General features: G+C 48.8%; 1 protein-coding gene across 2 annotated transcripts in view; it reads right to left on the bottom strand.

Annotated features, from left to right (window-relative positions):
• Window positions 1-12,878, bottom strand: part of sdc3 (syndecan 3) — a 285,025-nt gene that overhangs the window by 150,849 nt on the left and 121,298 nt on the right. Inside the window, exons 1-2 of one of the 2 annotated variants that reach the window (XM_038795828.1) lie at window positions 12,563-12,663; window positions 5,825-6,033 (exon numbers count right to left, since the gene is read on the bottom strand). The exons of the other annotated variant lie outside the window; for it this stretch is intronic. Of the exons in view, the coding sequence (XP_038651756.1) occupies window positions 5,825-5,872 (48 nt within the window). The 5' untranslated portion in view covers window positions 5,873-6,033; window positions 12,563-12,663. Of the gene's footprint in view, window positions 1-5,824; window positions 6,034-12,562; window positions 12,664-12,878 lie in introns of those variants that run through there. 2 annotated transcript variants of the gene reach the window in all.

Raw genomic sequence — 12,878 nt, 5'->3', positions numbered from 1 at the left:
ATTTTGGCCTTTGCCTCCCTGGTAGCCCGGAGACGGATTCTGTTAATGTTGAGGAACTTGAAGCCCCGAAATTAGAGACCTGGGTTAGTGACATGGCTGGGTTTCTCAGTGTAGAGAAAATAAAGTTCGGTCTGACAGGGTTAATGTTAGGGTTCGCCCGGAGGTGGCAGCCATTCATCGGCTTTCTCGGAGAAAATTAAAACGTCAGCAGAGGCGGGGGGGGGGGTAGGCTATTGTTTCATTATTGGGGGTGCGAAGAACGTGATAGGGATGGAAATGTTTTATGTACCATGTTTATGTTGCTGTTATCGTTATTATTATAAAATCTACAAATACCCAAATAAATGTTATTTTAAAAAATAGAAAAAGCCTGAACCACAAAATGGATCAAAAAACATTTTAGTACATTCACACAGAATGAGGTTCTGTACGGGCTTGACACCAGCAGAACCTTAAAGGGAATAATGGTCAGCAAATTTAAACTCATTACACTGGCATAGTAGGCCAGGGTGGTTTGGATCAATCTTGAAATATACATTACCTCAGGTGAATAAGACTTAACTGACATGCCTGATGCCCGATGAGAATGTAGGCAAATGGGTACCTTGAGTCCTGGGAATAATTTGTAATCATTGGCAACTTGCGATATACTACGGCAACACAACTCAGGGAACTGGAACAATTCTATTACAAGGACATGGTACATGTGATTTTACATCTAAATGAAAACACTGGGGCAGGGGAATTGCCTGGTTTAGATCTTTCCATTACTGACAAGATATTCAAATCCTCGGCTGGATTGCAATGACATCACCAGTAACCCTGGGTGAGTGTACACATGCTCCAAGTATTTAGAACAGCCTTGCACATCTCCACAGTAACGTAACATCTGGGGAACCTGGCTAGGATCCAGTCCTTCCTCTCCTTTGCCATGACCGGAAAGGGCACAATCATATCTTAAAGGCCTCCCCACATCAAAACTAAGGTCATTGTGGTTGAGCTGTAGCGTTGCACAGATGTCCTTTTTTGGGCACATGCTGGAGTGATTTACAAACAGAGACAAGAGTCTTGTTTTAATTTGGACCTTGGGACACTAGTGGCCACTAATAGGCTCTTCTTATAGGCACAGCTTTTATTTAAAATTAGAAATAGGAGTTGCCACTGGGTGACTTTGAATTTACATCGTTGGAAAAGGCCGTTTGACCTAAATGATCTCTGCCATTGATTATGTTTCTCAAAGGCCTCCTCCCACCTCTCCTCAGCTCACCCTATCAGTATGTTGTTCAGAAAAGCATACTACTTTGCATGCTGGAGATGTGAAATAAAAACAGCAAATTCTGAAAAAACTCAACAGGTCTGGCAGCATCTGAGAGAGAGAGAAGCAGAATTAATGCTTCAAGTGTACTCTGAAGAAGTCATTTGGAGTCAATGTTGGGCGCGATTCAACGGAAACATTTCTAGTATAATTTTGATGTCCCCCCCCCCGGTTCCCAATGAGAGCCAACAAAGTCATTTTGTTTGTTTTTTTAACAAACAATTTTATTGAGGTAGTTTTTGGCTTTGTAAACAGTTACAGACATCAACAGAAAGAAAGCAAAAAAGGCAAAAATGTGCTAACATCCATGTACTTTCAATACTTCAATTGTAACATACTGCACAAGTCCGCTCCTCTCCCACCGGTACTACCCGCCATTTTGTCCCTCCTATTCTACTCCCCCCCACCCCCCCACTGACGCTCACTCTCCCGCAAAGAAGTCAATAAATGGTTGCCACCTCCGGGCGAACCCCTGTACAGATCCCCTCAAGGAGAACTTAATTTTTTCCATACCCAGGAAACTCGACATGTCCGCAACCCACAACTCAGTCTTCGGGGGCTTTGAGTCCCTCCACGCCAATAATATTCGTCGCCGGGCTATCAGGGAAGCAAAGGCCAAAACATCGGCCTCTTTCTCCCCCTGGACTCCCGGGTCTTCCGAAACCCCAAACATTGCCACCCCTGGACCCATCACCACCCTTGTTTTTAGCACCCGGGACATGACGCCCGCAAATCCCTCCCAGTACCCCCTAAGCTTAGGGCATGTCCAAAACATGTGAACGTGGTTCGCTGGTCCTCCCGCGCACCTAGCGCATTTGTCCTCTATCCCAAAGAATTTGCTCATCCGAGCCACCGTCATATGGGCCCGGTGAACGACCTTAAATTGGATCAGCCCGAGCCTGGCACATGTCGCGGTCGAATTTACCCTACTCAGGGCCTCTGCCCACAGCCCATCCTCCATTTCCCCGCCTAGCTCCTCCTCCCATTTAAGTTTCAGTTCGTCCGTCTGTTACCATTCCTCCCTCATGAGCACCTTATATATACCCGAGACTCTACCCTCCCCTTCTTCCCTCCTAGAGACTATTCTGTCGAGGATCCCCATTGGCGGGAGGCGCGGGAAAGATGGGACCTGTCTACGAACAAAGTCCCGCAACTGTAGGTATCTAAAATCATTTCCCCTTAGCAGCCCAAATTTCTCCTCAAAGCTCCTCAAACTCGCGAAGCTCCTTTCCAGGAACATATCGCCCACCCTTCCCACCCCCGCCCGCCGCCACAAAGTCATTTTGTGACGTAACTTTATGGACAACATGTCGGTCACCGCTTCCCAGATATACAACTAGACACAAAAAGACTCCATACTGGTGAAAGTGTGCCGCATCGTCTTATACGGGAGCCAGCAAGGGAAGCTGCCCAGAGAACTACAGATCTTTGAAACTAAAATGCAGGAGCTCAGCATGGAAGACGGCATTCTTCTGTGGGAGCTCGCATCGTGCTCCCAAGCCAGTGCGGAGGCGCCATCCTTCAGGATCTGCACATTGGACACCCAGGGGTGTCGAAAATGAAAATCCTGGCCCGCAGCGATGTGTGGTGGCCAGGCCTGGATGGCGCGATCGAACAACTGGCCCAACATGCAATACATAGCAGTAATAGCAGAAGCTCCCACAATCGCTCTACTGCATTCATGGGAATGGCCTTGGGTGCGTCTGCATTCTGATTTCACTGGACCTTTCAAAAGAGTCCGTGGGCGGAGTTCTCTGCTCCCACGCGGAATCGGGAAGACCGTTGTGAACCTAGCTGAGTTTCACGACAGCCTCGGAGGCCGCTCCTCGCACCCTATTCAACCCCCCCCCCCCCCCCCCCCCCCCGGGGGCTAGGAGCGGCGCTCCGTAAATCTCGGCTGCCGGGCCTCGACGCTTGCGTCAAGGCGGCGCGCCGAGAATGTCGCGACGGCGGCACCTAAGTGACGTCAGCCGCGCATGCGCAGGTTGGGCGGCTCCAACCCGCGCATGCGCGGCTGACGTCACTACAGTTGACGGCTCCAACCCGCGCATGCAAGGTTGCCGTCTTCCCCTCCGCTGCCCCGTAAGACTTGGCGGCTTGATCTTGCGGGGCGGCGGAGGGGAAAGAGTGCGTCGCTTCGAGACACCGGCCCGACGATCGGTGGGAACTGATCGCGGGCCAGTCCCCTCCCAAGCACGGCCGTGGTGCTCACTCCCCTCTCCGCCCCCCACAAGCCACAACCGAGCATTTGGCGCCCATCTTCACGACGGCAGCGACCAGGTGTGGTTGCCGCCGGCGTGAACCGGTCAGGAATGTCAGGCCGCTCGGCCCATCCGGGCTGGAGAATCGCCGGTCGGCGTGAAAAACGGCGAGCGACGATTCATCCGCGCGGAGAATGGGAGAATCGCGGGGGGTGCCAGGGCGGCGTGTCGTGAGTCGCCCGGCCCTCCCGCAATTCTCCCACCCGGCGTGGGGAATGGAGAATCGCGCCCCATGTTTTTACTCATGGCAGACACACATTCCAAGTGGCTGGAGGTCCATTGGATGTCATCTACCACATCGAAGGGTACGGTTGAGAAGCTATGGCTCTTCTTCAGAATCCACGGCATTCCGGAGGTACTGGTCACAAACAATGGCACCCATCACCAGCAACAGGTTTGGGAGGTTTATGAAGACAATTGGGGTGTAACATATCTGCACTGCCTGTATCACCTACGAATGAGCTGGCCGAAGGAACGGTGCTGATCTTCAAGAGAGGGATGAATAAACAGACAGTGGAGACGCAACTAGCAAGATTTATGTTAGGATATCGGACCACGCCACATGCCACAGCCAGCGTAGTGCTGGCAGAAATGTTGATGGGCCAAAGGCTCAGGACCCTCAGGTTATCTGATATCGGCAGGAAAGTAAGACCTGGTCAAGACCTGCAGAGGCAAAATTAAGGCAGGCGGAACTGGATCAGGTGTTTCAAACCAGGGGTCGTGGTGAACGTTCGGAACTTCGGGGACGATGCCCGATGGATTCCCTTATAGGCGGGTTGGAGCTTTGGGGGGGGTCTGGGTTTCATTTCGGGAAGGGGTTGTCAAGAGAGCAGGATGCCAATTAAAAATGGCATCCCGATCTCCCCCTGCATTGAGGAGTTCCGGCGAGCAGAGCTCCTCAGTATAGGAAACTGGACTAAGTGTGACCTCAGCAGGGCGTTCCCCGCTAAGGCCCTGAATTGAATCAATGTCCCGACAGGTAGCATAGTTTTTCTCGCTGCTGCGAGTGCCAGGAAATACCAGGCTCTTCACGGGGCTCTGTTCCAATTTGACTAGATGAAGTGCTAAAGGCTGTCAATCCTCTCAGATGGACACACAATATCCCACGGCACTATTTCAAAGAAGTTCTGCATGTGTCCTGGTCAATATTTATCACTTTAATAAAAGAGATAATGACCACATTTTCTGATTGTGAGACCTTGCAATGCAGTGCATATGTCAGGTGTACATTTCCTATGTTACAGCAGTGACTATATTTGTACTGTTGGCTGTGAAGTGTTTTGGGATGTACTGAGGTAGTGAAGGACACTACACAAATACAAGTCTTTCTTTTTTCATATTCTCCAGCTGGTTCATTTATCAAGTGTGTTGCATAATGTGATATTGCTCCATACAGTGCCAGAAGATCCTAGTTTTGATTCCTCATTTCATCTAAGCTGATCTCAGCTGGGAACAGTTTGGTTCCCTTCCTCTTCTCTCGAATAGGTTCACATCAGTCAGCATTCTCCACACAAAAAGCCCCCTTCTGCAAATTACCCACGTTGGCACAAAGGATCAGATTGGACGTTACACTGCCTTCCACATCTGAATATGCTTGCTTCACATATTCTCTAGACCCACACAACGACAACAGCCTGCATTTATATGGTGTCTTTAGCATAGAAAACTATTTCAAAGCATTTTACAAGAGAGTTAACAAACAAAAATTGACACTGATAAACAAGGAGATAAGGGGCAGGATTCTCCAGTTTCTGACGCCAAAATAACATTCAGCGATCGGCTGGAGAATCCACGTTTACGAGGAATCCACAAAATCAGGGGCAGTGCCACTTTTGCAATGCCACCTTCCCCTCAGAAACACCGCACTCGCAGAGTACGCCGCACGCCGGCGAGGCGGTCTCAGGACATCACCAGAGGCCCTCCCCGATTCTCTGCCCCCGGTGGGCCGAGTTCCCGGTGGCGTAGAACACTTATCCTATTTATTTTTGTGAACCCGGCGTGGCAGCTGCATAATGAGCCCAGCGCCGCCAGTCGGGTGGGAGCCGTTCCGTGGGCAGTGGGGCTTTGGCGGAGGCTGGGGGCACTGGTGGGGGGGGTATGGTCCGGGGGTGATGAGCCTGGTCAAAGGGGGGCAGGTTTTGGTAGGCTGGGTCCGCTGCAGGTCACCGCCATGCGTACGCACGGCCCACACACCCGCCAATCGTTCGGCCTAATGCACAGGTAAAGCCGGGGATTTTACGCTGCGTACCTGCCAGATCCCCACCAGACGGAGGATCGGTGCAGTTTTTAACGCCATATATTCGGACGTAGAACGCCACTGTTCCCACGCCGGTGTCAACACTTAGTCTTCAAATCGGAGAATCAGGAGCAGGAGGAGGCCATTTAGCCTCTGAAACATGTTCTGACACTCAATTAGGTAATTGTTGATCTGTGGCATAACTCCACATAGCTTTTTTCCTGAAATCAAGTAAGGTCTTTGGTTAACAAAAATCTCTAAATCTACTTTTTAAAATTAATAATTGATCTAATATCAATGGCCATTTGCAAAAGAGAGTTCCAAAAATTTACCACCCATTGTGTGTAGAAATGTTTCCCAATTTCATTACTGAAAGGTCTGGCTCTAATTATTAGACTGTGACCATCAGCCCTAGACCCCTCATCCAGTGTATTGTTTCTCATTAATGTATTTTATTTGTTCCTCTAAATACCTTGAGAACTTCAATCAAATCATCACTTAAACTTCAAAGTTCCTAGGTTTTAGGACAAGTGACATATAACTTGGTCAAAGAGATTGGTTTTAATAGAATCCATAGAATCACTAAAGTGCAGAAGGAGGCCATTTAGCCCATTGAGTCTGCAATGACCCTCCAGAAGAGCACCCCACTCTATCACCGTAGCCCCAACCAACCTATACATTTTTGAACACTAAGGGGCAATACTCCCACAACCCCATAACCTGCACATCTTTGGACACTAAGGGACAATAGAGCATGGCCAACCCACCTAACCTGCACATCTTTGGAGAACATAGGGGTTTTGGGCGGCACGGTAGCACAGTGGTTAACACTGTTGCTTCACAGTGCCAGGACCCGGGTTCAATTCCAGGCTTAGGTCACTGTCTGTGCGGAGTCTGCACGTTCTCCCTGTGCCAGTGTGGGTTTCCTCCAGGTGTACCGGTTTCCTCCCACAAGTCCCGAAAGACATGGGGTGGGATTCTCTGACCCCCCATGCCGGGTCGGAGAATCGCTGGGGGCCGGCGTGAATCCTGCCCCCGCCGAATTCTCCGGCACCGGAAATTCGGCGGGGGCAGGAATCACGGCGCGCCTGTCGGCGAGCCCCCCCCCGCCCAGCCGATTCTCCGGCCCATGATGGGCCGAAGTCCCACTGCTGTCATACCGGTCCCGCCGGCGTGAATTAAACAAGGTATATACCGACCGGCGGGACCAGGCAGGCGGGCTCCAGGCTCCTGGGGGGGGGCGGCACGGGGCGATCTGGCCTCAGGGGGTGCCCCCCCGGTGGCCTGGCCCACGATCAGGGCCCACCGATCCACGGGGGAGCCTGTGCCATGGGGGCACTCTTTCCCCTCCGCGTCAGGCATCAGCCTCCGCAATGGCCGGCGCGAAGGTGACCCCCCCCCTGCGCCTGCGCGGGGATGACGTCAGCAGCCGCTGACACTCCCGCGCTTGCGCGGACTTCCGCCAGCCATCGGAGTCCCTTTGGCCCCAGCTGGCGTGGCGCCAAAGGCCTTTCCCGCCAGCCGGCAGCGCGCCAACCACTCCGGCGCCGGCCTAGCCCCTAAAGGTGAGGGCTTGGCCCCTAAAGGTGCGGACCTCCGCACCTTTGGGGTGGCCCGACGCCGGAGTGGTTCACGCCACTCCATCCCACCAGGACCCCCCGCCCCGTCGGGTGGGGGTGAATCCAGCCCGTGCAGTTAGGTGAATGGGACATTCTGAATTCTCCCTCTATGTACCTGAACAGATGCCACAATATGGCGACTGGGGGATTTTCACAGTAACTTCACTGCAGTGTTAATGTAAGCCTCCTTGTGACACTAGTAAAGATTATTATTATTTTAAGCAGCATCTTGAACAGGGTACCGGACATTAACTACTGTTCTTGAAATGAGAGGGAGGAAATAAGTCAGGGAAATAATACCTTTTGCTGCAAATGTAAGAGGTCCATCAGTGACAACTTCATGACTGAATGGAATAATCATGGAAAGTTAGGAGATGTTTCTGTTTGGGCGGATTGACTTGTTTCCGTACTGCAGATTAACTCTTATGTTTCAATTCACGTGCAATGCCACTTCTCCCTACCAGCCCCCCCCCCCCCCCCCCACCACCCCCAAAATTGACCGGGGTGGAATTCCTCAGGAATAATAAGAGATTAAAGGCATTTCCCGATATTCGGCAGCAGATCCACAGCATGCACACATTTCAAAGCAAACACAGCTTTGCAATTCTAGTAAGGGGTTAATTAAGGAGAAATGGGGACAGGCATGTCTGGTTTCCATCAAGGTAGTGGTGGGAGAGTGGGGGATGGGGAGGGTTGGGTCTTTCAGGGACACTGCATACGGTTCAGTGCCCACACGTTTATTTAACAAGAGCGAAAACAGTAAACCTGCCGACAGAATCTACTGTGGGTCTGGGGGAAAATCCCACCTGAAAACCATGACATCACCCTCCCAGAATTCACATGGGGAGGATTTCATTCTCATTCTCCACCACTCCTCACAGTGCAATGACGGAAAGCTTTTTCTCATTCACTCACAATGATCTCACTTCCGAATAAATTGAACTGCCTCACAACAAGACACTGAAAGAAATACGTCCATGAATAAAATATTTTCTGGCTTTTAAAGGATCTTTAATGTACCTGAATTGTTCACACAAGCAGTGGAGCAGTTACAAATCATTGTTTCTTCATAGCACAGGTCTAAATATTTTTTTACTTCTTGATGTCAATTACCAGTACTTCCTCCCCTCTCCTGAAATGTTGGCTCCTATGTTCACTAGAACCTCTCACTGTTAGCGTGACAAGCTCTCCTGTCCCCCGGGGTAGACATCACAGCGAATCTCTCAAAGCGCACACATACCCACCCACGGATGTTTCACTGTACGATAAGCGGGAGCAGTTCAATTTCATACCCACAGCCATCTCTCTCTAACATAGGGGTGTAGAAGCCAATACTCTCCCCACCCCACCGCTGACCTCTCACTGTCCAGCATGCCAGGAGATCTCAGTCAAAATGTTGTAACTGGGACTGGGGCCTGCCCAAGCCCCGGTGATACAACCACTCATTGTCACGTCAATTCACAATCTTTCACTGTCCCAGTGGATATTTCTCAGTGGATCCCAGTATAGGATCATTATGAAATGAAAAAAGGCAGCATTCAGAAAGTCTTCAGGTGACAGCGTGGCTGTTTTACACATGTTCTCATTTTGTTTTGAACCCTTTCGCTGACATTCTCTTTGACCCTGGGCCCAGGTTTCTGCTCAAAATCTATGTTGAATAACTCATATTGCTTCCCTCTTATCCTTGAAACAAAATGACCAAAAACAGATTATCTGCTATTATACTGAGACATAAGGAGGTAACTGATGCAAAGAGCACCCAGAAATGAAAAAAATGAAGCTAACAAGAATACAGTTATAACGGAGCACAATGGGTGGTCCGTTTCATCATCCAGTGGTGAATAATTCTTTATTTGACAGAGTAGGCATCTGACTAGATCTTCACCTGCCCCACTCACAGAATGACAACCTAGTCAAATATCCCACTTTATATGCCCAAGTGCTACAATTTATCCCATGTCCTAGATATGGTAGGGATGGCGGTGGGAGGGAAGGCGGAAGAAACGTTAGCCACAATTAAGCCAGTGGCCTCTTCCGAAGTGAGTTTGTGAATGCGTGTCTTATGAATGGATGAATAGAGATATGGAGAAAGAAAGAATGAAAGAGAGAAAGAGTGAGTGTGTGAGAGAGTGTGTAAGAGAGAGATTGCTAATATGTGAGAAGGGAGCGACAGCACACAGTGCATATGAATCAGATGAAAATAGGATCAGCCATTAGGTTTCTCTACCCTAATAACCTGCCAACCTGTTTACTGTAGCCTTGCAGATTAAGAAGGCTAGTAAAGATACTCACCCCCAGGAGAAAGAGAGGAAGGCACAGGAAAGTTATGCTCTCATATTTCTAATTAAAAACCGTATGGTAGGTTAGCTTTAAAATGGTGCAGTTTTCATTTTAGAGACAGTAGGTTATTTGGATGTGGGAGCAGAATTTAAGCAAAGAAGACATGTCAGAGTCCCGCAATTCACATTAGATTGATGTTGGACTAGCTGAAATGGTGTTGCTTGTACAGCAATCCTTCTTCGGCAATCCTTTGGGATCGAGGATGATTTGTTTCCACTCCAAATTGATGGGCTCCGAGATGGCTGATAATGCAGGATCTGCTGACTCTTTCACCCATGGGGAAGGCAGTGCTTGAGGCCGGGTAGGTGAGGTTCTTGGAGGTTTGTGTCCTCTCTCAGATGCATCAACTTTGCTTCTCCTCGTTCCCAACAAAGTCTCTTGATGTGCTCGGTGCCTTCTTGAATGAATCTTCACCATTTTTGTCAGTTGCTATCCAGGGACTCCCATGTGTCAGCCGAGTGTGTCACATCTTCAGCGATGCTTTGAGGACATTCCCTAAAGTGCTTCCGCCGTCCTCCTGTAAATCATGTGCTGTGGACCAAGTTCTGAGTATGGCAAAACCTCTCCCCTAGTTAACATGGTCAGCATAATCCACAGACTGGCAACAGTTTGTAAAATGCATTCATTGAAGTCCCCCAATAAAGATCAGGGTAATGGTTGCCAGCTGTGTCTCAATGCTGCAGAGTCAGACAGTCATGGGTTCAAGTCCCACCCAAGACTTTTTTTTAGAAAATATTTTATTTAGGTATTTATAATATTAACAACTTTAACCATCAGGTATCAACAAGAACAAAACAATATAACCAACACACATCCCCAGTAACAAACCCCAGTCAACATGGCTTACACAAACAAGACCTTCTTCTGCAGCCCCCCTTTCCACTGGTTTTCCTGACCTTACTCGATCTCCCATGCCTCCCTTCCCACAACCCTGCTGACAGCTTAATTTTTCTCAAAGAAGTTGATAAACAGTTGCCACTTCAAGGCAATTCCCTGCAGCGATCCCCTCGAGGCAAATTTGATTTTCTCGAGTCTGAGAAAACCTGCCACGTCGTTAACCCACACCCCCGACTTTGGGAGCTCCAAGTCCCTGCACCGAGTAAGATCCATCTCCGGGCCACCAGGAAGGCAAAGGCCAGGACGTCGGGCTCTCTCGCCCCCTGGGCTCCCAGGTCTTCCGACACACCAAAGATCTCCACTGGAGAAGAAAATCCACTAAACACAGCTCAGCTAATTCCCAGTGAGACAATTTCAGTTCACAGAAAACCCTTCCAGTGACACTCTTTCCTGTGAGATTCGGGGACATTACTGACTCCGGATTATGGACGAGCAAGGCAGGAGTCTTTTAATAGGAACGACATCATGATGCATTGTGAAATTAGAGTCTGCAATTCAGCTCATTTTCAGCTTGCACCAACCAGAGAACAAAAATGAGTAGGAAACCGGCCCGGACTGCTGTTCACCAAGTTCCAGACTGGGGGAGCAACCATCACGTTGACCTTCACGTGACTTCAGCCTTGCACCATCACATGATGGAGACTTGATGCCCTCTGAACTGGCCTGGCAAGCCCCTCAGCTGTCCAAACTCCCCAAGAAGATCCATCACAACCACTGCTCCAGTGCCAAAATGACACATAATAAATTTGGCATTGCTGCGTCACCTATTCGCAGATGACACTGAGATGAGTGGTAGAGTAAAGTGTACAGAGGACACAAAGTCTGCAGAGGGTTATAGATAGATTAAGTGAGTGGGCAAGGATCTGCAGATGGAATACAATGTTGGTAAATGTGAGGTCATCCATTTTGGTAGGAATAACAGCAAAATAGACTAGTATTTAAATGGTAAAAAATCGCAGATTGCTGCTGTGCAGAGAGACCTGGGTGTCCTTGTGCATGAATTGCAAAAAGTTGATTTGCAGGTGCAGCAGGTAATAAAGAAGACAAATTAAATGTTGTCCTTCATTGCTAGAGGGATGGAGTTTAAAAACAGGGAGGTTATGTTGCAGCTGTATAGGATGCTGGTGAGGCCACACTTGGGTTATTGTGTACAGTTTTGTATTCCTTACTTGAGAAAGGATGTACTGGCATAGGAGGGTTGGCAGAGGAGATTGACTAGATTGATTCCTGAGTTGAGAGAACTGGCTTATGAGAAGAGACTGAGTAGACTGGGGCTATACTCATTGGAATTTTGAAGAACGAGGTGGGGAGATCTTATAGAAACATAGAAAATTATGAAGGAATAGAGAAGTTAGAAGCAGGGAGGTTGTTTCCACTGGCGGATGAAACTAGAACTAGGGCACACAGCCTCAAACTAAAGGGCAGCAGATTTAGGACTGAGTTGAGGAGGACCTTCTTCACCCAAAGAGTTGTGAATCTGTGGAATTCTCTGCCAGTGAAGCAGTCAAGGCTACCTCGTTAAATGTTTTTAAGGCAAAGATAGATTTTTGAACAGCAAAGGAATTAAGGGTTATGACGACCGGACGGGTAAGTGGAGCTTAGTCAACAAAAAGATCAGCCATGATCTTACTGAGTGGCGGAACAGGCTCGAGGGGCCAGATGGCCTACTCCTGTACCTAGTTCTTATGTTCATATGCCAGGAACAAACCTACCCTCTTGATTATTTACATTTCTCCATGAAAATTTCCTTTCATCAATCAATTATTGAGAAACACCCACTAACTTTGCCATGTTTTTTGACCTTGCCAACATTTTTCATGTGAATATTTCAATAACTTCTTATTTCTGTGACAATTGCCCTCCGCACTGGATGGCAAATCAAACTGAATCTCACCTTCTAATCATCTGATTTTGCTCGGTTCAATTTCCTGTGGAAAGCTTCGATTCAGAAGCTATTACTGCGCTTTGTCCCTTTATTTTTATTCACCTTCTCGCACTTCATGTAGCTGATCGATTATATCCAATAGAGACCTCAACAACAGCTAGTACAACAATCGCCATGGGAACTATATACTATATATCACCATGACAACTGACATCAGTAAGGAAACACAAAAAGAGCCTTACAGGACCATACCCTGTGCCCAATCTCCCACCTCCACTACCCCCCAACATACTTCTGCTGTTAGTGTTGCAGCCCCCGTCATCAC

Source organism: Scyliorhinus canicula, chromosome 1 (assembly GCF_902713615.1).
Source record: "Scyliorhinus canicula chromosome 1, sScyCan1.1, whole genome shotgun sequence".
In the NCBI taxonomy this organism is placed as follows: Eukaryota; Metazoa; Chordata; class Chondrichthyes; order Carcharhiniformes; family Scyliorhinidae; genus Scyliorhinus; species Scyliorhinus canicula.
The sequence above is the reverse complement of the archived record's forward strand: the minus strand, read 5'-3'. Positions and strand labels throughout refer to the sequence as shown.